This window comes from Tribolium madens, unplaced genomic scaffold, assembly GCF_015345945.1.
Source record: "Tribolium madens isolate multiple individuals breed KSU strain unplaced genomic scaffold, Tmad_KSU_1.1 Scaffold_1;HRSCAF=32;Tcas5.2_LG8, whole genome shotgun sequence".
Lineage (NCBI taxonomy): Eukaryota > Metazoa > Arthropoda > Insecta > Coleoptera > Tenebrionidae > Tribolium > Tribolium madens.
This window is the reverse complement of record NW_025400984.1, coordinates 7,870,250-7,894,113: the sequence shown is the minus strand read 5'-3', so window position 1 is coordinate 7,894,113 and position 23,864 is coordinate 7,870,250. Positions and strand designations below refer to the sequence as shown.

Sequence of the window (23,864 nt, the reverse complement as noted above, 5' to 3'; positions counted from 1 at the left end):
ATAAATTTTGTGTAATTTATCGAAATGAGCTCAAAGTTGATGCATTTTATAAATTCTTCTTCAGCTTTAGTTTCAAAATTGTTACTTTTTCAACTCGTTCCTCAAAAAACGATGCACAAGACACTAATTTAATTGCGCTCTTTCCGAGGTTCTTTCTCATACATGTTTATTTTGTATTCTTGTCAAATTCTTGCTAAACTGAAAATGTTTAGCAAACCTGCATTACAAATTGCATCTACATTTTAACGGGCCCTTTTTCTAACTTCCTGCTTGCGAACTATTCGTTTCCAAATTTCGAAAAACTGTTAGTGTACCGAATTTGTTTCTTTTTTGGTGTTTCATCTCTAAATTTTCTTAGACGATTTTTTGTGTTGACGTTTAATGACATTGTTTTCAAATTAATTCAAAAAACCGGAACTGCCAACTTCCTTTATTAAAATTACCATGAATGAATTTACTAGTGATGCCAACGTTAAGACTGTTTGGCATTTCCATTTAATAAAAAAACAGACTTTATGTTTAATTTATTAAAACTAAATATTTTGATATCCACGTTATCTTTGAAATGTAATGTTGGTTGGTTCAAATACAATGTATTGCCGCCAGGCTATCATTCCTCATTTACTTTGTAGCTACCACAGAGCATTCAATCTACTACCAATTGCTATACCAGAACATCAAACACAATGCTTTAAACATTCACATTAGTTTAAAATAACGGACATAATAATAAATTTAGATTATTATCACCACATGACTTTTATTTATTACATTAAAGAAAAATTTAATATTCGGTCTAACCACACAATAACATAGAGTCAAGACAAATTATCTACTCCAATAACCTCAAAATTGCAATTTTGTATCCTCTGGCGCCCAAAGTGGAAAAATGTCAAAAAGACCTCGAAAGTCGCTTTCCCAGAGCCAAAACACATCTCGGTTGTCACAGTCCAGGCTTGAGGGTGCTTTTTCGCAATCTCAAGTCTCAGTCGATGACGCTGTAAATAATTGTGTGCGATATATTATTTACAATGGGGGCCAAAATACTTATTTTCGTAAATCTGATATTCAAAAATATTGTGCGCCTAGAACTGGTCAGTTTTTACAACAAGTGATTGAAGGGGCGACGCAAATATTGGAACAGGTGGGCAAAAAATCTTTAATAAGTATTTTATGTATAAGTTTTTTACAGGTTTATGGCTACAAACTGTTAGTTTGTGACCAAACTGCGAATAACAGTAAAGCATTTATTGTAACAAATGCCTTGCCTTATAAAAATTATATTGTTGATCAAGAGGAACCTGATTTTAAGGATAGTCAAAAAATTTTACTTTTATTGATATTGAGCCATATTTTCATGTCCAATGTGGCAACACCTGAAGGTATTTAGATCTAATATGTAATAGTAGTCGTTTTATGATTTTTTTTGTCAGCTTCTTTACACGCATTTTTGGAACATTTTCAAATTGACGTTAATGTGAGACACCCAGTATTTGGAAGTGTCAAAGATTACATCAACACTTTAGTAAAACACAAATATTTGGCAACAGAGATTGATCCATTGACTAAAAAGGTCAGTTATAGTTGGGGCATATGCTCTGAAACAGAAATAAGTAAACACGCCATATTAAACTTTGTGTGCAAGGTAAAAATGATTCTTGTTGTCAAATAGTATCACAGTTGTGGCAATTTCACAGGTTTACAAGGACCGCCAACCTAAAAGCTGGACAAATCAGTACCAAATCGCCAATGAACAAGGTTTTGACAACGAGCCCAGTAGCGAAAATGATGATTAATTAATTTTGTTTGTTAATTAGTATGTTCCAATTTTTTATTACAATAAATTTTGTGCAAGACGCAAGTAGGCTTTGAATTTAGCACAAGTAGGCTTTGTCTGTCATTTTACAAAAATCAAGGTATTCGACTTGTGATAACAATGAATTTGAATCAGTCTTTTATTCCCAAAAAGCGACTCGGAAACGGCCCAGGATTCCCAAGTAACGTCCCGCATCCTAATTTTTCAATATTTTAACAAAATTTTGTAGCTTTTAAGGTCAAAACGGTTATGGGACCTCCGACTCGACCAGTATCCAAAAATCGAAATAATCGGCAGAAAAACACCTCCACCCCATCGTCTGGAACAAATTGGGGTCGCAGTTGCCCCAGGTTTGTATTTCAGTATCTTTCAATCATAAAAAATTCTGGTTTAGCCTTTTCAATAGTTCGGTCTTGCGGTCTGGAGGTACGACAGTATCAACAGAAACTGAGTCTAGAGTGATTGTAGGTAATTAAAATTTGAATTCATTTTGTTTAAAAGTCAAAAATGCAATCGCATTTTTGGTTGCATAACTCACCAAGGTGTGAAATGTAAGGTAGGTTCATTCGAAATTTTGTAGCTTTGACCGAAGGTCGAGGTGAAGCACGGTGCGAAGTTGGCTTGGCATCGATCGATTTGTCAATGCCGACCTTGATTTTGTGTCAAATGTCAGATTCTCAAAGTTATATCAACACTTTGACCAAAATAAATATCCTGAATCCGAGTGATGTGAGTAAAAATTGACTTATAATTACATGATTTAGCTCGATATTAAATAGATTATAGTGCCCTCGACATTTTTGGAAAGTAATAGTCGATTGATTGAAAGTTTAAAAACTAAATTTCCCAATATTAAGATTCTGGGGATCCCCCGAAAAACCTTCAATAAAACTAACGGTATGGAACGAATTTTAGAGTTGTGTCTGCCGTCGATTAATACTATTTGTATCGGCCTTCAACATAAGTAAGTTTTTTTAATTATTTGAATATAATTTTATTTTTTGGAAGATATTACGCTTTAGCTGCCGCCTCCGCCCTCACCACTTACCTACAAACCTATCTCAATATTTACTACGCGAAAGAATCGATCAATATTTCATATCAAGAGTCGGAAGGATACGCCATAATTGGTATTAATAAAAAAAAACATCAAAAAATCAACATGAGAAAATTTTCAGATTTTTCTACTGCTGATCGATTAGAACTAGTCTCGAGCACGAAGCCCTTACAAGCCACCCGATATTCAACCCTTTTCGGTGTTTTAAATAATTGTGTAACCGGAGTTGGCGCCCGCCTACTCCGATCCACCATTCTCCAACCGCCAGCCTCCCCCACAATCATCGACAAGAATCTACAGTGTGTCTCAGAATTAATGAAACATCCGCAAATGTTACTCTCTATACAGGCAATCCTACAAAAAGTGTCCAACATTGATCAGTTACTAACCCTAACATCTATGTCAACTGAAACAAATGATAGTAGCTCAGTTCGACAATTGAATTATTTGTTACTTCTCAACGGTTTGATTGACTTGATCGAGCCACTAAAAGACGTCATTGACAGCTGTCAACAACCATTTTTTAATGAATTAAAAGGGACTCTAGAGAGTGACAATTTTGTGGATATCGCTAATTTGATAAGAACAATGATACATCCATCGGCACAGTTTGCAAAAAGTCAAGCTGGAACTGCGCAACGCTGTTTTGCCATTAAATCTGGAATCAACGGCCTACTTGATCTAGTGCGAAAAACATATTCCGAGAGGTTGAACGATATGACAGAATACGTGAAACACTTGGCAAATAAATATGACTTACCTCTGACGCTCGGCTTTAACAATACGAAGGGTTACCACATCGTATTTAAATTAAATAGCCAACAAAAACGCACGTTTAAAAAATCTGACTTGCCGGAAGAATTTATCCAAGTCTATCGTTTGGCCGGGAGTTTCACTATGAAAACACCCGAATTAATAAACTATTCGACGCGATTAGAAGACATAATGGTTGAAATATTGAAAATTAGTAATCTGTAACTATTATTTTCTTTGTTTGATTTTTTTTAACTAGTGGTTAACAGGATGGTACGCAATATAATAATTGGCTTGAAACAACATTTGGGTTTTTTTTATAAGTTGTGTGAAGATATAGCCCGGCTGGATATGTTCCAATCATTGGCTGAAGCAAGTAGGCGTGGCGGTTATACACGCCCAAAGTTTGGGGACTTCACCGAACTCACAAATGCGAGACACCCGATGTTGGAATTGTTAATCGAACAAAGTGTTGCCAATCCTATTGTAAGATTGAAAAATAACTAATAATTTACTTAAGGGGGTGTTTTAGTCGATTTGTCCAGATTTCAATGTACAAGTTATAACCGGTCCGAACGGTTCGGGGAAAAGTATATATATCAGACAAGTTATGTTACTGCAAATTATGGCACAAGTTGGGAGTTATGTCCCCGCAGACTCGGCTATTTTTAGACCAATGAATCGAATGTTTGCTCGCGTTTACTTAGAAGACGACATGGAGTACAAGGCTTCGTCTTTTATTCTCGAGGTTTGTCAAAATTTGGATTAATTCAGCCACTTTAAGTTATTTTTTTAGATAAAAGAAGTGAAATATATTATGACTCTACTGTCGGAAAATTCTTTATTTATTATTGACGAGTTGTGTAGAAGCACATGCGCTGACGAGGGAGCCAATTTAGCAATGGCTATTTGTGAAAAATTTTGCACAACTTCGGCTTTTGTATACGTTACGACTCACTACACATCACTTGCTAATCTCAGGGAAATGTATTTCAATGTTAAGACGTAAGTAGCGTCACCTCGTAACCCGTAGCTCAAATAAATAAAATTTAGGTGGCAAATGGAAACAATTGCGACCGGGGAAACCCCACAAGAGCTTACTTTAGAGTTTAAGCATAGGTTAATCCCCGGTGTGACGCAATTGAAACATTATGGAGTCTACATTGTGAAAAAAATATGGCCGACAAGGATTTTAAATGAGGTTTACAGGATTTTGGAAGCGCGTCAAAAACCTCCTGAGGTTTCTTTCAGTGTTAGTTTTTCTTTAAATTTGATTTTTTATTTGTTTAGGTTAGAAAATATAAAGGTCTTCATGACGCAGTTAGGCTTAAGTATAAACTAGAGTCAGATATGCGCAAATTAAAAAGTTTAAAAAAAGCAACTAGAGCTACGATCAATAAATTGTTGAACGATTATGAAAACGATTTGCAAAAAGTTAATATCACTGTTGATCGGTCTATAAACGAAAATGTGATCGAGTTTTGTGATGAAAATTTTAAAGGTGTTGAGACGCCACAATCATTCAAGGACGCTTTTGAGACTTCGAGTTACCGAAATTTGTCAAATTTTATTCGAGAAGATAGCGACAATATTAATAAACTCATACCAGAAGTTGGTATCGAGTGTTCCGAAAGAGATTTAACTATAGACGGTGACGAACATGACATTGTTTATTACCAAAGAGAATGGTTTCAACAAAACGGTGGAGAAGAAAAACAAATAAATAACGGTGATAAATCCTCATTTTATGAGAATGAAGTGCAAAATGGCAAATTTTCCGAAAATGAAAAACAATTAAATAATGAAACGTTTGTCCAAAATGAAAAACAGTTTTCGAATCACAGCTATAAAGCAACATCGTGGAGTTTTTCTGGCTCAGAAATCAAAGATTTGACTGAAGAAGAATTGCAACTTATCGAAGAGGAGTTCGAAAGTGCGAGTAGAAGTCTTCTAAGAGATGGTAGTTTCGATTTTGATTTATCTCAGGTTTGTTTTAATTTTTCTTTGGTTTCATGTTTAAAGTTATTTTTAGGGTAGTTCCTACAAAACTGCGACCGACGAACCAAATTCAGCTAAAGATCAGAGTCAGCAACACATTTTTCCCATAGTTAAAATAATTGAAGGTCCCCAGTGGTCATCCGATTCGTCTTCTAACAGTATACCAGAGAACAATAAACCAGAAATGCACAGTTATGACTCGGAATCGATAAGTTATTCACCTTTGGGTTCTCAGTTTTCATTTTCTGGTCACAGCGACCAAACAAAACTCAACAAAGAATCAAAAACAATAAGTTCGAGTTCTTTGCATTTTATTGCAAAAAATGGAAATGAAACCACAAATTTGGCTGACAGTTCGGCTATAAAAGACATTGAAAATATCACAGTTGAAAATGATCAAACAAACTCCAAGTCAAAAACCAACTCTTCATCAAGCAAAGAAAGTTGCAACCAGCGCTTTTTTTCCTTTTCGGGTCTCAACGATCAAACAACAGTCGACAAAGAATCAAAAACAAGTTCGAGTTCTATGCATTTTATTGCAGTAAATAGAAACGAAACCACAAATATGGAAGACAGTTCGGCTATAAGAGACATTGAAAATATCACAGTTGAAAATTTTAAAACAAGTGACGATCAAACGAACTCTAAATCAAAAACCAACTCCTCATCAAGCAAAGAAAGTTTCAACAAACAAAAAAGATTCAACAAACGTTTCATTCCACCTAAGAAACTCACCCGAAGAGAAATACAAGAGGAGTTTGACGAGCAAGACCGAAAACTTTACGAAGCAGATATCACACAATCAGATTTTTCAAAATATCTGTCACAGATTTTGAACAGACCTTCGATACGACAAATTCAAAACTCCAAACATTTGGCTTTCGTACGTAAAACAAATGACGGCGTGGAAGTCATTCCTGCAAAACCTGAACCCAAAAAGAGAACTACTTTCAAGAGAAAGCTTTCGAATAGTAACAACTTTGATATGTCCATCTTCAGTGATAAAAACGCGAAACGTTTTGATGAGTTTGTGAACTCGGAAGAACGTGATGTGAAACAATTCAAATTTAGTTTTGGAACGCAGGAAGTGATTCGTACGAAACCTGAATCCAATGAGAGAAAAAATATCTTCCAGAGAAAGCCTCCGAATAGCAGCAACTTAAATATGTCCATCTTCACTGATAAAAACGCGAAATGTTTTGATGGTTTTTTGAGTTCGGAGGATCGTGATGTGAAACAATTCAATTTTAGTTTTGGAACACAAACGAAGAGTCCAGAAAAGTTTAATTTTCAGCCGCAGCGCATTTCTGACTATATGGCGGCCGCAGAAGATAAGCCATTTTCATTCCCTACCCAAAATTCTGATCAGTTTCATTCGTTAAGTTCCGCTACTCCTGATTGTTATTATAAGGAAAATAAACAAGATATTGACAACATCGTCAACAAGTATTTACAACCGGAAAGAATTTTTGAAACTCCGGATGATTTCAATGACCACGATCTTGATTTGTAATAAGTAGTGTTCAAATAAAGATCTAGTTGTTGTGTTTTTTGACTTTTGATTTGAAAATTACTTGTCAAAATGGGGCGCCGAAATGCCGCTCCTGCTAAGCCCTGGCGGTCCCCGCCGCCGACCAGGCAGCCACCTTTAAGAAAAGAAAATCGACAATATTCGTGAGTACATTTTTTGCAAATCATTGTTTTTGTTTCTTATCAATATGCTCTAAAATTTTGATACGTGTATTTATTGCACAAATTTGTGTAATGATAAAGACATTCAAAAATTTAAAAATAAATACACCAAGTACGTCCCTGCTTTATTGACGGACTTTATCCTCGTGACGTCACAAAAAGCGTGTGATCTACGCAACGCATCGACTTTCCATCGCTCTCGCACCCGCGCGATTAGATAAAGACAGTTGATTTCTCGAACGTCAAAAAATAGCCCACATTCTAGAAACTTCACCCTCGAATATAAGACGTGTAGTCAGGCGATTTTTACGTAATAGACTCACAGTTTTTGTACGAATAAGACGTGTTTTGCGCTCACAAACAATAAACAATAAAATGCCACGACGTGGACGTTCCGCGAGCCCCTCACCGAGGTAAAAATCAAGTGTTCAAAAAGTGTGGTTATGTGATTTCGTTTTAGGTCTTCTGTCCCGGCGAGGACCCAACCTAGCACCCCTGCCCAAACTCCACCACCGGCCCAGACAGCCCCACAACAACCCGGATTGTTCGGACAAATGGCCGCGACGGCGGGGGGCGTAGCTGTTGGATCTGCTGTGGGACACACTATGGGAGCAGCCCTCACAGGTTTGTTAATTTTTTGTCAAAATTAGTTTTAATTGTGGTTTTAGGTATGTTTGGGGGAGGTTCAAGTGAATCAGCCCCAGCACCGCAACAACAAGCAGCCCCTCAGCAGAATAGCTCAGCTGAACCTACAGGACCTTGCGCTTGGGAAATCAAGCAATTCTTGCAGTGTGCTTCAACACAGAGTGACTTGACCTTGTGCCAAGGATTTAATGAAGCAATTCAGCAATGCAAAATTAGGAATGGTTAGTTGAGTGGCTGGTTTAGGGATTTTCGTTTATTTTTGTTGTTTCAGGTGTCCAATAATTAGGCTGTGTTACACTAAATTCTAGTATTAATTAAATGAAAAGACAGTCAGTAGTGGAAAATTGATGGACTGGTTCCATTTGTAGTGATTCAAAGTTAAATAAAGCATCCTCGTTGAATCGCCTATTTTATATTTTATAATTTATTTTGGTTACTTGTTATTTGAAGTTGTTTTAATAAAATTTAAAGTAAAAAATGCCTAAATACTTTTATAAAATTCCCTTTGAAAAAAGGTTCCTGTATCCAATTCATAAACTTCTTAGTAGATGGCGCCACAATGTAAAACCTTATTTTCTTCAAAATTATTAAAATTCCGTAATGTCTGTAGTAAAACAAAAACATATTACAGCAAAATAATTCACAAACATCGATACAATAAAAAACAAGCTTCCTGTAATCTGTGTCGCGATCGCCGGTTAGATGGCGCTCGCACCAATTCTATTATGTAAAGTCCCGATTTTTGCCGAATCATCCAATTTAAAATGTACAAAATTGGAAAGCAGGTGCATTTACTGAGATAACCGGAAGCTTTTTGACTAACTTGAGCTTTAAAATATTCAAAAATTGTTTATTTGTGAAAGTATTTCCTTTATTTAATTGATTACAATTTTTATTATTGTATAATTACACTGGTTGTAACAATAAAGAAATAAAGCGATAACTATTCGTCTTATTTTAAGTGGTTGCCACAAAGCGAAGAAGAAAATCACGTTCATTTGTATACAGGGAAGTAATTTAGCATTAATTTATCACTTTCGCACATGCATGTAAATAAGACAGATTTATGGATATTTTGCAACAGGTAAATGGTTAATAAAATGATTAAAATTTATTCCGTGCTTTCAAGGATTTTAACAGAATTTTGAAGACGTCTTTACATAAGATAAGGATGAATGAAGAGTTAAATTTAGGTTTGTTTATATCGCCGGAATTGTATTCTTTTGACGTAACACACTTGCGTAGATGGATATTGGAACGGTTCCATCTCTAAACAGAAAAATAAAACAAAACAACGCCCATTAAAAATATCAAATTTCACAAAACAGACCGTGACAAAATGAAAAATCACTCATTTTAATTACTAATAAATTGCTAAATAAAAACAGACTAATTAGTTTATTGATGGTTGCATACTACCAAACATTTTGCCAACTAAAAATCAAGTCATAATGAGAGAAAAGACTATTTAATTTGCTACAAAATTCTAGCATATTCCAGTGTTAAAAAAACCGACAAAACACAATCGAAGGTCCTACTTTTTGTGGGCGTATCTGTAAAAACTCTCATTATAACAACAGTCGTGCCAATTGAAGGCGAGCAAATTCTTCAATTCCTCAGTCATGGCCTACTACACTAGAACATTCAAGGTTTAATTGTTTCTTCCGTGTATCAGTCTGGTCAATAAACTACACGTCGGTTGATAAGTGACGTGGCCAAGCCACGCAATGGTTGGCAGACCTGTTATTAGGGTGAAATAACGAAGATCCCTGCATGTTCGATGCACCAAAGTTACGTAACTGCAACCACTCATCTTACTTTCGTTGAACTGGGTTACGGGAAAGTAGGCTATGATCACCGTGGCATTCTTTGATGATGCGGTAAATTTTACAAATGCGGCCAACTGTGTTTACCGGTGGATACCGGCAAACTTTTGTTTTTCGTATTTGTTTAGAGAATTAAAATTCAGGCTAACCAAACAAAGTATGGTAATTGATACAAAAGAGAATGCACATTTGAAACTCTTCAGTTACCCATTTACCTACATCGTCCTACAAACAATTGCAGTAGGTCAAAATTTAACAAATCATACTGAAGGTCGGACCAAAACTCGGATAAAAGTAGACTGTGCTTACATAAATAATTACGTAAATGAAAAACACTAGTAGGCTTGGACCGGCGCATCCACCAAAATGGCCTCACATGACAAGATGTTAAACAGTTAAGTAACCAAAAATGGCCTTGGATCAAAAATAAGCAACTTCCTCCAAAACCAGGTAACTAGATCGAACCTTGAAACTTGCGGTTTTAGTATTCTTCCGGTATATTTTAACATATTTTTATCTAATTACGTGTCGTTGCACTTAAAAAACGCTTCTTTGTCTTAATCTCATTGTTTGAAATCACACAAACGAAGGAAAGTTTCTGATAAAGTTTTCGTGTGGCCTTGATTCGATTCATTGTCTTGGTTTGTTATTGTTTGACTTATAATTAAGACATGTTAAAAAATAGTCTTTGTTGTAGGTACCTGCTTATCGCACACAGATAAAAAACATCTTAAAACATTTAATTCTAGTATTCAACAACTGGCGGAATAAATACAAGATACTTTAGCGACATTGGTAGCAATCACATGTTCTTATTCTGGTATAATAAAGTAATTAAAAACCAAAAATTGTGAATTTTTTATAAACCAGTTTATTTATGTCAAATACTGGTGTCATTATTGTGCGTAAATTATTCCCGCATCGCGACCTTTGGTTCATTAGTTATAAATAAAAACTTGCTAAACTATCAGTTAGGAAGTGTTTTGTCTATTTTTGTCCAAACTTATCTTTAGGAACAAGAACAGATGATTTTTGGCCTATTTTTGATAATCTTTAATTATGTTGAAAGTGGGCCATGAAAATTGTCAAATGTTCATAGCACTCTATATTTTTCCGACACTATCATAACATACACTGTTAATAAGGGTGTTTTAGCGTAATCTCGGCGATTATTTTTACAATACGCTAATGCATTAATTACGCAAGTTGATAGTACAACTAGTAATTACGTTGTTGGCAATTATCTCGCCTTATCTTGAACCTAAAACGTTTAAAACTGTAATCTGATTTTTACAGTTTTTTAAAGCAAAGTAGGTATGTACAATAAGTAAGTATTTGAAAAGTCGTCTCGACACGACCTTGAATATTAAGGATGCAGGAACTGTTTGTGCAGCATCATCGTCGAAAAAAGTGATAAAACAAATCAAGACGCTCGTGTCCGACTCGGCGCCGCCTCGTTAATTATAGAAAGCTCCAACTGTCAAAAATGTCCGAATTACACACGAGTGAAAACTTTCACTTATGCAACAAACATCCTGTATGTTTTTCGTGGCTTAAAAATTAATGAACGAGTTGAGTAACTGTAGAAAATTGAGGAAATAATGTTACAATTAAACTCGTTTTTCGAGTAAGTACGATCACGTGACATGATTGCCAACATCAATCGAATTTGAATTTTCTGTGATAATAAGACACGTGTTGGGTTACGTCGCGTGTTAATAAAAATCGAGCCTCGGGCTTGCTTATCAATTTGTTTTTTGCGAACAATTCGAGGTCATGATTGAGTCGATAGGACGAAGATCAGGTCGGTACGAGGGACGTGGTGCGTGTTTATGTAACAAAGTCGATGAAAAGTGTTTCAAATACGGTGTGCCAATACGAAATCATGGGAAAGGCGATGTTACAATCATCAATATTATGGTTTTAGAAGGTTGTGAAATGAGACGTTTATCAGCAAATTGGACCGAGTTTTGCAATCAATTTAGAAAAATTCCAAGTTGGAATTATCGGGAAAATTCTACCGTAAATGACACTTAATGAACTGACATTTGCACTAATGTCTGTAATTACAACGATAAAATTTATTGAAAGACCAATTTTCTTGGCATTGTTTGATAAAACAATTTGCAAAAAATATTCAAAACATTTGTTTTTGTTTGCTTCACGCATAACTGCTTACTTATTATGTTCCACAAATAGAACTTATCTGTTTGTGTTTTTGACAAAAAGACAAAAAAAGCAGTGGTGCCAACTATACAGCCACCTCCGCCATAACAGTGTATTTTTTTAACAGTTAAGTTTAATTGGCAAAAAATTTCTAATTTTGAACTTTATTTCTTTGAGAAATACTGATTTCACTTTTTTTCTTGTATTCTTGATATCACCTCCATGGATTTCACTCCGTTTGACAATTAGGCAAAAATTCGCAATGGGATAAAAATCAAAATTTTGCGATAATTTCATCCTCGTCTACAATTATCAATAAAAACCGATACTATTTCTTCTTTTTCCTGATTTATATCGTCATTAATAAATTTGACACTTCAACTAAATGGTGTAGTGTCTACACTGTAAAAAAATTATGACATTGTTATTGACGCCAATTGTGATTTTAGACACTTCCAGAAAAATCAAAGAAATTTTAATTTTTTCGCTAAAATCAACTACAATTTGTGTAATTATAATCAATTTTCTTGACAAATACCCGAAAATTTGCATTTAAAACCCAAATATTTGTTTTCCGAAAATGACAAGATAAAACCTGAAATAACGGTGATGTTTACAATTACCATCAAATACCATAATTTTAATGACTAACACGAGAAAAATTTCTCACAATCTGCTTCCAGCAAGACAAATAAGTGATTAAATTTCAACGATGACGATGTAAAACAAAAGAATAACAGTAGTATTTGACAGGTGGCGCATTTGCAATTGTTTCGTTACCACGAAATGTGTCAGAGTTCATTGCTGCGTGAAAGTGGTCACAAGATTTAAAACAAATCAGGTAATTATAATTAATTGGAATTTTTTAACTTGTTTGCTATTAACTTTGTAATTTGTCACTTGTCGCAAATCAATTGGAAACCGTAAAAGTGTACCAACCGTGTAAACGCTAATTAATTGAAATTAATTATAAAAAATCCAATCACGCGAATAATACGAAAATGGTGATCCTTATTTTAATCCCCTCTTATCTAATACGCAACTTTCTTATCATTACTTAATAATAGCGAGTGGAAACAAACGGTGAAAGTGATTGCATCACGCCAACTACGATACTAAAGATTATGATTATGGAATCGGATCGGCTGTGGTAAAACAAAAGCTATGACAAGTGCCAACTTTTCGTAGGTGTTAACACGGGCACATGGCCCATTTCATGTCATGTGATTACAATACCTACTTGATATCTGTGAACTATGACTCGATTACGATTACTATCAAATTCCATCGCTATTGACCTTGACACTATAGTACTTGTAGTACTATAAAAATTTAACTGTACTTTTGATAGGAAAGAAATTTGAAATTTAGTCACCAGAAATGTCATTAGAAAACAATTAAATTTGGGGACGGGCTAAATAGTATACATAGATCTTTAGAGCGAAGAACCCTTATTTGTATTTTGACTGTGTAGTGAGTTACGTTTCAGCACTTTTGTGATAAGCAGGAAACAAGTAAGATAACAATTATTGTGAAAATTTCTGAATCATTTTTAATAATTCAACTGGAATTTTATAATCTTATCAAAATCTGACGTAACTTTTTTGTAATATTGTCTTATCTGCGAATAGTTGCCTTTGAAATCGTCTAGTCAATGTCAAGTGTCTCCTGACATACCCCTTTTTTGACATTTTTATGTTTTGTTTTTTCACGGCCGCCCGAGGAAGTTACAAACACACCGGCAGGTGTTAACAATTAATTTGCACCTATTGTCACAAATAATGTAAAATAATTCATGAGACATTATTGATTTCCTCGTTTATTTCGAAGGCAAATCATGTGTGAGCCTTGACAAACGATAAAAAGGTCGCATATGTGATAAACTCAGTAATTTGTTTGAATTTCGCATTAGGTTCTACCAACCCGACGAAACAACTCTTTCGTGTACAGCCTGAGGCGTAATTAAAGTCGCCGCGATTTTCTTTTTTTTTTCGAGAAACTGTCAATGACCCAGCCCACTAGACCGTGAATATTACTGCACTTTAATATGACTCATAATAGTAGTAACAACCTTAAAACAACGGTTTTTTCAAATAAAGTTTCCAAAGATAAGCAATAAATATTCAAATTATATCATATTTTGACCTATACGAATCGGTGTTAATGTCATTCTATGAAATAAATTCCGAAAAAAACTAGAAAATTACGATTTAGTCTCGCACCAAAGCCACGTCAACTGTAACTAAAACCCAATTAATCAAATATTTATTTATGACAATTTAATGGTGGAAAAACAATCGATACGCGAGTAATCATGGTCATGTTGGTAATTTTCCATTGATATAAAACCCCAAAAGACCCCCAAATATATTTTGTTTGAAGCTTTGTTTTCTTTGTACCGCAATTTCCTGAGTTTGGGTCTATGACAAAGGACGCATTACAAAAACGTTCCTAAGGTCGTTGATGCCTTATCGTTAACCTCAAAAAATCAAACAATAGCTTTGTTCGAAGATATCAACGCTTTATCACCACCAGATAAGGGAAGATCATAGTTGGCCACTGCGACCATAACCTCGCTCAAATGACACGTGGCAAACCGCGATTTATACAAATTATTTTACGACTTGTACGCAATAAAATTAGAAATTTTGAGTAAATATTTACGATTTGTTTATTGTGAAAAGATCATCAAATACCAAATTAAATTTTAATAATATTTACTTTTCTACACGTTTTGCCCAAATATGGTGAAAAAATAAGTCAGCATCATCAATGACACTTGCGAACCTAGCCTTCTGGGATTTTCTGAAATTTTCAAATAAAAACACGTTTTTGTGTGTTTTTGCGGTTCATTATAAATAAAAATCATACGTAAAATATTTCCATTAATTATTTTCATGGTCCGAGCAACAAAAAATTCGATTTAATTGTATTAAAAATGAGGGAATTTTTCGAATTGAAAAGTCGAAACTCAAGCGGATTAAAGCCGTGTTTATCATGGAACTTTCACAACAAATCTGGCGAAAGGTTATTTTCGGAGTAACAAAAGAACATCACTGTTACTTCCCATAACTAATTTCAAACCGTCACAGCTTGATGTTTTACCTGAAAGACGAAGAAGGCTTTGGAAATTTACCAAAAATGAAACCAAGTAACCTTTGATCAAAAGTGCCAACTATAGATCGAGTTATCTAAAAAAAAAAATAAAAGAATAGCATTACGTCAAACAATCGAAATTTGACATTTGTTCAAATAGAGTAATGGCCAACTCGATTATTTCAAAATTAAGCAAAAACATGACTTTAAACGATCATTTCATGCATAGCAACACCAAGACTAATTTTTTTGCATTCTAAGTATGAATTTGTTTACAAATCGTTAAGATCAACTTGTTAATTTAAATAATAACTTCCTGAAATGACAAATAATTGTGCTTAAAATTGATTTTTGTCATTTTTCTCCTCATTAAAGAGGGCGGAAGATGCTAGTTTATTTTGATTAACATTTTGGATTTGCCCCAAAAATTGTTCGGGAATCCCCCATCGCGCCCGTATTCCCGCAAATTAAATGTAACGTTGCGTATTTCCCTGTATGTTTGCATCATTATAATAAGTATCTGCGGAACTTGAATGCGTCATTGAATAAACGGAATTAGTTGTGAGTTGTTTTAAGTGCCTCCGAATGGTCACAACTCATCAGATGCATTTAGTGAACGCTTCTGAGCCCCCCAACTGTCTCCGAAATTCGTCAATGTGTAAATGTAAGTATCCGCGCATACGAGGACACGTCACATAAAGAAAGAGGTATATACCGCGTCGAGTCCAGCGCGCGCGTTCAGTTCTCCCCTAGTTTTCGTCGAGTGAATTTCGCGAAAATTGAATGGATTCCCGTGTGATAATGCCCCATAATATCGAAAAAACGCGCAAAACACGTATGAAATTCGAAAAGGACCGCCAGAGTGTTGCCAACTTAAAGCGCATGCGCCGCCAATTCCCCTATACGAGTCAGTAGCGCGCTGGATTTTGCCGAAAACGAAATGGAGAAAATTGTTGCGGGTTTTTTGAGTAGTCCGACTGTTCTCGTCGCGATTTTTTTCGGCGGGAGTGTTTTATTGCTATTTTATATTTTAAAATTGTTCAAAATCGAGCACGACGAACAGCATCAAAGTGAGTATACCTACCGGTGGAGCGTTCATTTGTTTGCCGAAATGTCATTTGTCACGTGCTTTTTGAGGTTAATTTTTGTGAGGATTTACCATGTTTTTATTCCAGATGAGCCAGTGTCGGGGCCAAAGAGAGATCCCGTCGCTAAATCGAAGAAAAAACCCACGTGGAACCGCTCTGATAAACCGCAAAATTTCACCAATCCGTGGCTGCTCAAAACGCTCAAAAGCCACACGGGACAAGTACTCAACATCGATTATTCGGCCTCCGGGAAATATCTAGCGTCTTGTGCCGAAGGTAGGTGGGCCCCCATGTCACCCGTGCTGGTGTCGGTGCAGTGCTAGGCTAGAAACACATCAATACATCAAACTTCATAAATATCAAAATATCGAGAAAAGACGGCAGTTTTCATCATATTACTACTTTTATTATTGTTATTTTGGCTTTATTGTGCGTTAAATTGTTCCCAGATCGTACACACACTACGATTTTATCACAAGATTATATTATCTTGTAAAAATTATTTAAATCTTCTATTATAATTATATTATTTATACGCCAACTTTCTTAATTACTTGTGTTGTCCTTACGAGTTCAAATTATAAAAAAGCCATAGATATCAAGGTTACATTATTAATATTAAAATAATAAAATGGCGCGTTGAAATAATTTGTAAATTTTAACTTTTCATTCTTCATTAGGATGATTTGGAAGTTTTCCGCTTCTTTTTTAACTCTTTTCGTTAAACAATAACAAATAATTGTACGCCACTGGAAAGTAAAGTTCAAATTAAGAAATACAAGAAAAATTTCATGTCCTCAAAATTGTCACTCAATTGGTGTTTTTCATTTTCCCAATTTCTTTATTTCAGTTACGCCACTGAAGTAATCTAATTTTAAAATTCAGTTATTATTAAATTATAGATCTTCGTTGAAAATGATGTCGTTGCTATATTTCATTTAAATCTCCTTTCAAATTAGACGAAGAATTGCAATATTGCAACTGCATTTTTGAGGTCAAATAGAAACTTTCTCTATAAAAGAAAAATCAGTTTTATAGTTGTACCCTAGTGACAAATTCATGGCCAAAGGACTTTACTATTCTATAGATTTTAAACAGGGTATAATTCCTTTTTTTGTGCTTTTTGTATCTTTCGAATTTTATTCATACCATGTTCGTTTTTTTTTCCTATTTTTTTGTTTTTTTTTACAGCGTTTAGCGAATTGTTTCATCAGTTTATTGGAACGTGAATATGTTTGTAAACTTTAAACAGGATGTTTCACAACTCGGGCCCCAGAGAAAAATGCTAAGTAAGGAACTATTGTATTCATAAGAATTTCCAAATTTTTGGGGGGTTTAAATTTTGACTCTAATTTTGTTGATAATTTTTTTTTTTATCTGATTCGGCATTTTTCTCTAGGGCGCGAGTTATGAAACGAGTATATGATAAACGAAATAGCAACACTTGGACGAAGCACCAGTGTCGCACATTATTCAAAAAATATTGAATGACAGTGAAAAAAAAAATTAGGGATTGGAAACGAAAAAAATTGATTTAATTACAGAAGTGGTCGCCAAATGTCCTTTTTAAACGAATACTAATCAATGACATTCATAACCACTTTTCAATGATTGTGACTGAAGCTTGTTTGGTTAATTATTCCAAAACCTGAAGATGCATTTTAATTTAACTAATAATTCTCAAAATAATACTGGAAATGTCAAATTTGCATTGGTTAGGTTTTTCGAAATGTTTTCAAGTGATTTATTTGTGAAAATCCTTAAAAGCGAGGAATTTGTGACAACATTTTAATTTTTTTTAAATAAATGTTTTTTTTGTGCTACCCAATTAAGAGCTGAGAAGGGTTAGATATTTCTAAATGATCGATCGATATTTTGATATTTTATACGCCCCAAACTTCAGTAAACCGGGTATAGTTTTTGAGACATTAGCCAGTCAATTTTCTTGCACACCTCTAGCGTTAATTATTTTGTGTACAGAAGACCCTCCCGAGATGAACCCCGATTCGAACAAGGAGAATCTCCCGGTGGAATCCAGCCCTCGCAGCAAGGGCTTATCGCGCCGCCAACGGAAAAACCGTCGTCCTAACTCCCCCGACGCCAAGAAAAAATTCAAAACGGAACCTCTGAGGCAGTGCCTCAAGTTTAACATATCAGAGCGTGCATTCGCCGACTTGTTACACCCTCATTTGCTCACCTACGAGCAGCTGTTTGTGATGGGGTACCCCGTGCATTCGCCGTCGCACAACAATTCGGTCGTTTTCTTCAATTATAGCCACTTCAGGCCACCGAGATTCGACGTCAACGCGAGAGAATTCGTCCCCAATGGGGGCGGCTACGACAGCCATAGTTCGAGCGATTCGAGCGAATCGGAGAGCTCGGGCTCCGAACCAGACTACGACCCTTCGAAGGACCAGGGCATTGAACGGACCTGTGTGAGGTGCGGCCGCGGCTTTTTCACCACCAATAAAGAGTATCTCACTCAGGAGAGATGCAATTATCATTGGGGGAAGTTGCATACTGTTGATGCACTCGCGACTTACTCGTGTTGTAAGGGCAAGCCGGGCTCGGTCGGCTGTGCCACGTGCAAACTCCACGTGTGGAGCGGAGTAGTTAGTGGGATTAACGGCCCCTGTGAGGGCTTCGTCAAGACGAGACAAAAGAAGTCGATCCCGAGTGATGGCAACTACGGGGTGTATGCCCTCGATTGTGAAATGTGTTACACCGTCGCGGGGTTGGAAGTGACAAAAGTCACAGTTGTGGCAATGGATGGCCGATTGGTGTATGATACTTATGTCAAGCCCAAAAATGAAATCGTTGATTACAACACCCGATTTTCGGGGATTACCGCGAAGGACTTGAAGCCGAGTGCTACAAAAACTCTCAAAGAAGTGCAAAATGATATGAGGGGGTTTATCAGTGCTGATAGTATTCTAATAGGCCATGGTCTTGAAAACGACCTAAGGGCCCTCAAACTTGTGCACAAGACTGTTGTGGATACCGCTTGGTCTTTTCCCCATTACAACGGTCTCCCGTATAAGCGCTCGTTGAGATCTCTGGTGTCCACGTTTTTGAAACGCGAGATTCAAAGTGGCCCCCATAACAGTTACGAGGACGCTTGCGCCTGCATGGAGTTGATGTTGTACAAAGTTAGGAAAGAAAATAAAGGTTATAAAATCATGTGACATTTTATCATGTTTTATTTATTAAACGCGTCATTTGTCATTATTGTGATATCGTGTTCCTAGTGAATCTCATTAAGTGATATTTACGCAGGAATCAATGCAAGTTTTTATGTTTTTGATTACTTAATAAGGACGTAATTATTTTAAGTAAGTGTACAAAGTGGTTAAGTCTTAAAGTTCCTAGCAACTTTTTTTACATTTTGTACGTATTGTAATTCAGCCAGTTTGCCACTCGATTATTGTGAAATAGTATTATTTTGTAGACTTAAGTTATTTGTGTTCATTTGTTTTGTTGTTTGTTAAAAAAATAATATGAAAATATGATAAAAATAGGCAAAAAGGCTGTGTTGAAACGTGATACAGTTGTATCTATTTTTAATAAACCGTTTTTTAATTAATTTGTGTTTTATTTGGGTGAAAGTCGGAGAAATTAAGATGCACTCCAATCAAAAAAACCTGACATGTGATAACCAAAAAATTGAAAGTGAAAGTGGTGAAAGCAGACTATTTATAGAACGAATTAAAATCAACATGTAAGGGGTCTAAACTTCCATATGAAGAAATTTCTCTGCACTTTCTTCACACATTGATAAGAGTTTTTATCACCAGTTACTGTTTTTTTTTTATTTAGAAAGTTGGATGCACTTAAACCGTGACAAAAATAACACTTGCGTGGGCAGGTGGTGTTACGAAACCAAACAGACCACGATTATTTATAAAAATGACTAGCACTGACACCAGCCGACTTGATTTGTCCCCAGCATAACACCTTGCACTCTCTTGTTTCCAGATCGTGCCGTTATACTATGGGATTCCAAGGATTTGACGCAAAAAGACGTCAAAAACCTCCGGGTGAACGTCGAATTCGATCATCCGACTTTCGTCAAATGGAGCCCCGATTCCAAGGCTTTCATCATACAAAAGTACAACGAAAATGCGATCGAAGTGTACAAAATCGAGAAAAAGAAAGACGGCTGGTTGGGACACGCCACCAAAGCTTTGACGTTCCCTAAGGTCTATATCGAAATTTTCAACTCGGACTAAACACATATTTTTCCATTATAATTAATTGAAAAGCTACTTTCCGGCCACGTAACAAATGAATCATGTTTTCCAGGCACACGAGACCGACGTCATCGGCATGGGAATCGCCAGTAACGGCAAATACATCATGTCGTGTTCCAATAAAACGGACTTGGTCATCTGGGACTTGAAAGGCCAGATTTTGGCCCAGACTGACACCTACCTTATGACAACCACTTGTGCGAAAATTTCACCATGTGGTAAATTCGTGGTGGCGTCAGGTAGAACTCACTCACGAGGAATTTGACCGAAAAATGAGTCATTTTTTTCAAGGTTTCGCGCCAGACGCTCGAGTCTGGGAGGTGATTTTTTCGAAAACCGGCGAATTTCAGGAAATCAAACGTGTTTTTGACCTGACGGGACATTCGTCGGGGGTTTATGATGTGGCTTTCGATGCGGATTCGTCCCACATGGCCACAGTGTCTAAAGATGGCACTTGGAAGGTTTTCGATACGAAAAGTGAGAATTTTGCATTTTTTTCTCCGATTGGTATAGGACATTTATTTTTCTAGTCGAGTATAAGAAAGGCGAAGATCCGCGTTTAAAAATCACGGGGAAATACTACCATGTCGGGAATTACTCACTTATTGGCCTTTCACCTAACGCTGAAGTTGTTGCTATCGCCTGTGGCAATTCTCTGGCTTTCTATTCGACTCTGACGGGTCATCACGACTATACAATTGACAATATTTATGCAGGTAAAGGTCACGGTAGTTTATGGGAGCGTGGGTGAGTTATGGGTGTTTTCAGGGAGAATCACCTCGCTTCTCTTTGATGCGATGGGAAAATATGTGCTGACGACCGGAGACAAGTACATTCGAGTTTTCCATAATGTGACTGGATACCGTTGCACAATCCAAACGTCCAAAGAAAAATTGAAGTCCCATCAGACTTCAGCAACGAAGGAAAGGTTGGAGAAAATTATCAATGAGTGTGAAACCTTTCTTCAGACAATTGAAAACAACTAAATAACTTTTCGGGGCTTGTGTGTTTGTTCATTTATTGAGAAAATATATTCTATTACCTTTGCAACAACTGTTGTTTCAATGACAAGTGTTTATCACTATAACAAGAATAATTAGAAGAACTATTAAAACAAGGGTGGAAACTATGGTACATTTCCGATCATTGAAAAATTCCAACTTTCTGTTAAAAAAAGTGTAAAAAATTGGATGAAAATCGGTTAAACTTACCCATATTTGTCTCTAATGTCAGGCACGTACATTTCTATTTTTTTATGACAGTTTTGTGTGAAACTTGGTAATTACTTTTTTAACTTCAAACACAAAAATGTGTTGTATTCTTCTCAAGTAAGTGATTTTCCCTTTGACTAATTTCAAAGATTAATAACTCTTTTTTGTTAGTGTTAAAAGATTACTCATTTGCCTGTTACTGGTAGTTGGTGTAATCGCTGTTACATTTATTGCTTTGTACTTTGTTACGAAGAAGAAAGTTGCAACACTGACAGCGACAACAACAATGAAACCGTAGTAAATGTGTGAAAAAAAAATGTAAAAAAATTATAATAAATAATAATTAACACTGGTTCAATCAATTCTTAATATAGGCAACACATAATACACAAATGATTACAGCTTACAACTAGCAGTTATGCAACTCGCAATACATTTTTGTTGGCAAAATTTCAAATTTTGTAACAAAGAAGATAACAGTAAATAAAGTCCATTTTTTAAAAACAATTGTCAAAGTGTTGTCATGTTGGTATCAGCCACTAGTCAGTCGTTTTGTTATGAAGACGCTTGCGCTACTGAAGCCGCAATTACTTTCAAATTCAAAATAAAAAATAAAACTAGTTTCCGAAAACAACGATCTGGACGACCCTAACACAACGAGAAAAATTAGCTGTATTTAGATTTTGTGAATACATACAGGGACATTTTTTTTATTAGCATACATAGTCCTATGTATAGAGTTAAAAAAGCCGGGTCAATTTCATAAAATAGGCGACCAACATTTCAAGCTTTTAGAGGGTACTAGATATTAAAATATTCAAAACTAAAATTTTGTGTTAAGTTTGTCAAGTGTCAATCTTGAAGGTGAATCGGGAGCCCCCACGATCGCCAGACTTGGCACCTAACGATTTTTTTCTTTGGTGGTTTTTAAAAATAAAAATTTATACTAATGTTCCAATGCAAAATTTAGAAGAGTTGAAAGAACGTATTCGTACAGAATCTAATAATATACAGGGTTATTCATAAATATGAAGCAATATTTGAACCTCAAAAATGACCTATAAAATGATGTTAATTTAAATTATAACTCGTGTCCATCTCTACTGATAAGAATTTTACAGCCCTCGGAATGTGGGTATGGAAATTTGATTTTTTTGTAATAACTTTGGAACTATTTGACCAAATATTATAAAATTTGGAACATTTCCCTGTGACAACATACCCTTTAAACTGGTAATCACGAAAACCGGATACATCCATTCAATTTCCGGTTCCAGCAGTTGCAGGTCACATTTTCTGTGTTTTTCCATTTTTTTGCTCTCTTAACACCCATTTTTTATTGCCCAAATCGATAGAGTAATCAATTTCGATTAAAAAACTCATAACCTTTAATACTCCTAAAATGGACCGTTTCAAAGATATTTTAATTTAAACTGAGGACTGCACAACGCTGAAATCAAAAAATAGGGATTTTGAATAAATGGTATCCGCGGCAACCAATGACCATGGTCACATAAATCCCTGCCAGGCATCTGTTAACTTTGACAATAAATTTTTGTGAATTTTTTATGAATTAAATGCTACGAGATCCATTTGGATTTATTCTAAGTTATGTTTGGAATCTGAGGTAAACTCTTTTATTAAATATTTTCGATTAATTGTCTAATAATCGTCCAATGTCAAAGTTGACAGATGCCTGACAGCGATTAGTGAGACCATGGTCATTTGTTACCGTGGATATCATCCATTCAAAATCCCTACTTTTTGGTTTCAGCGTTGTGCAGTCCTCAGTTTAAATTAAAATATCTTTAAAACGGTTCATTTTAGGGGTATTAAAGGTTAGGTGTTTTTTATTCAAAATTGATTACTTTATTGTTTTTGGGAATAAAAAATTAATGTTAAGCGGCCAAAAAAATTAAATAACACAGAAAATGTGATTTGCAACTGCTGGAACCGGAAATTGAGTAGATGTATCCGGTTTTCGTGATTACCAGTTTAAAGGGTATGTTGTCACAGGGAAATGTTCCAAATTTTATAATATTTGGTCAAATAGTTCTAAAGTTATTACAAAAAAATCAAATTTCCATACCCACATTCCGAGGGCTGTAAAATTCTTATCAGTAGAGATAGGACACGAGTTATTATTTAAATTAACATCATTTTATAGGTCATTTTTGAGGTTCAAATATTGCTTCATATTTATGAATAACCCTGTAGATCCTGAATTTTCAGGAATGCAGTGGCAGGGTTTTCAAAATTGCGGGGG

The 23,864-nt window shown here is 35.5% G+C and overlaps 4 protein-coding genes across 9 annotated transcripts; all 4 read left to right on the top strand.

The window, feature by feature from the left end:
- Positions 1-844: 844 nt before the first annotated feature.
- On the top strand, positions 845-1,861 carry LOC123003978 (non-structural maintenance of chromosomes element 3 homolog). The gene is made up of 4 exons (XM_044397068.1): positions 845-1,144; positions 1,193-1,382; positions 1,434-1,645; positions 1,698-1,861. Exons 1-4 carry the CDS (start codon positions 890-892, stop codon positions 1,794-1,796), a joined length of 756 nt encoding a protein of 251 aa, XP_044253003.1. The 5' UTR covers positions 845-889; the 3' UTR covers positions 1,797-1,861.
- On the top strand, positions 1,736-7,204 carry LOC123003976 (mutS protein homolog 4-like). Of its 2 annotated transcripts, XM_044397067.1 has the most exons (14): positions 1,736-1,816; positions 1,970-1,997; positions 2,046-2,166; positions 2,211-2,284; positions 2,397-2,545; positions 2,596-2,780; positions 2,825-2,946; positions 2,995-3,847; positions 3,896-4,112; positions 4,159-4,374; positions 4,423-4,631; positions 4,680-4,866; positions 4,917-5,612; positions 5,659-7,204. In XM_044397067.1, the coding sequence occupies exons 3-14, from the start codon at positions 2,066-2,068 to the stop codon at positions 7,135-7,137; spliced, it is 4,488 nt and encodes a 1,495-aa protein (XP_044253002.1). In that variant the 5' UTR covers positions 1,736-1,816; positions 1,970-1,997; positions 2,046-2,065; the 3' UTR covers positions 7,138-7,204. The 2 variants fall into 2 exon arrangements, with proteins under 2 accessions (XP_044253002.1, XP_044253001.1); XM_044397066.1 differs by lacking the exon at positions 1,736-1,816 and having other exon boundaries at positions 1,818-1,997.
- Positions 7,148-8,362, top strand: LOC123003979 (coiled-coil-helix-coiled-coil-helix domain-containing protein 10, mitochondrial-like). 2 transcript variants are annotated; one of them, XM_044397069.1, is made up of 4 exons: positions 7,148-7,298; positions 7,777-7,940; positions 7,985-8,182; positions 8,233-8,362. In XM_044397069.1, exons 1-4 carry the CDS (start codon positions 7,207-7,209, stop codon positions 8,241-8,243), a joined length of 465 nt encoding a protein of 154 aa, XP_044253004.1. In that variant the 5' UTR covers positions 7,148-7,206; the 3' UTR covers positions 8,244-8,362. The 2 variants fall into 2 exon arrangements, with proteins under 2 accessions (XP_044253004.1, XP_044253005.1); XM_044397070.1 differs by lacking the exon at positions 7,148-7,298 and adding an exon at positions 7,541-7,729.
- Positions 8,363-12,710: 4,348 nt separating this feature from the next.
- LOC123003875 (transducin beta-like protein 2) lies at positions 12,711-21,440 on the top strand. Of its 4 annotated transcripts, XM_044396913.1 has the most exons (7): positions 15,762-16,119; positions 16,225-16,413; positions 20,113-20,336; positions 20,440-20,626; positions 20,679-20,864; positions 20,918-21,103; positions 21,156-21,440. In XM_044396913.1, the coding sequence occupies exons 1-7, from the start codon at positions 15,990-15,992 to the stop codon at positions 21,371-21,373; spliced, it is 1,320 nt and encodes a 439-aa protein (XP_044252848.1). In that variant the 5' UTR covers positions 15,762-15,989; the 3' UTR covers positions 21,374-21,440. The 4 variants fall into 4 exon arrangements, with proteins under 4 accessions (XP_044252849.1, XP_044252847.1, XP_044252846.1 ...); XM_044396914.1 differs by lacking the exons at positions 15,762-16,119; positions 20,113-20,336; positions 20,440-20,626; ... (1 more) ...; positions 20,918-21,103; positions 21,156-21,440 and adding exons at positions 12,711-12,794; positions 18,118-19,720; XM_044396912.1 differs by lacking the exons at positions 15,762-16,119; positions 20,113-20,336; positions 20,440-20,626; ... (1 more) ...; positions 20,918-21,103; positions 21,156-21,440 and adding exons at positions 15,593-15,713; positions 18,118-19,720.
- Positions 21,441-23,864: the final 2,424 nt, after the last annotated feature.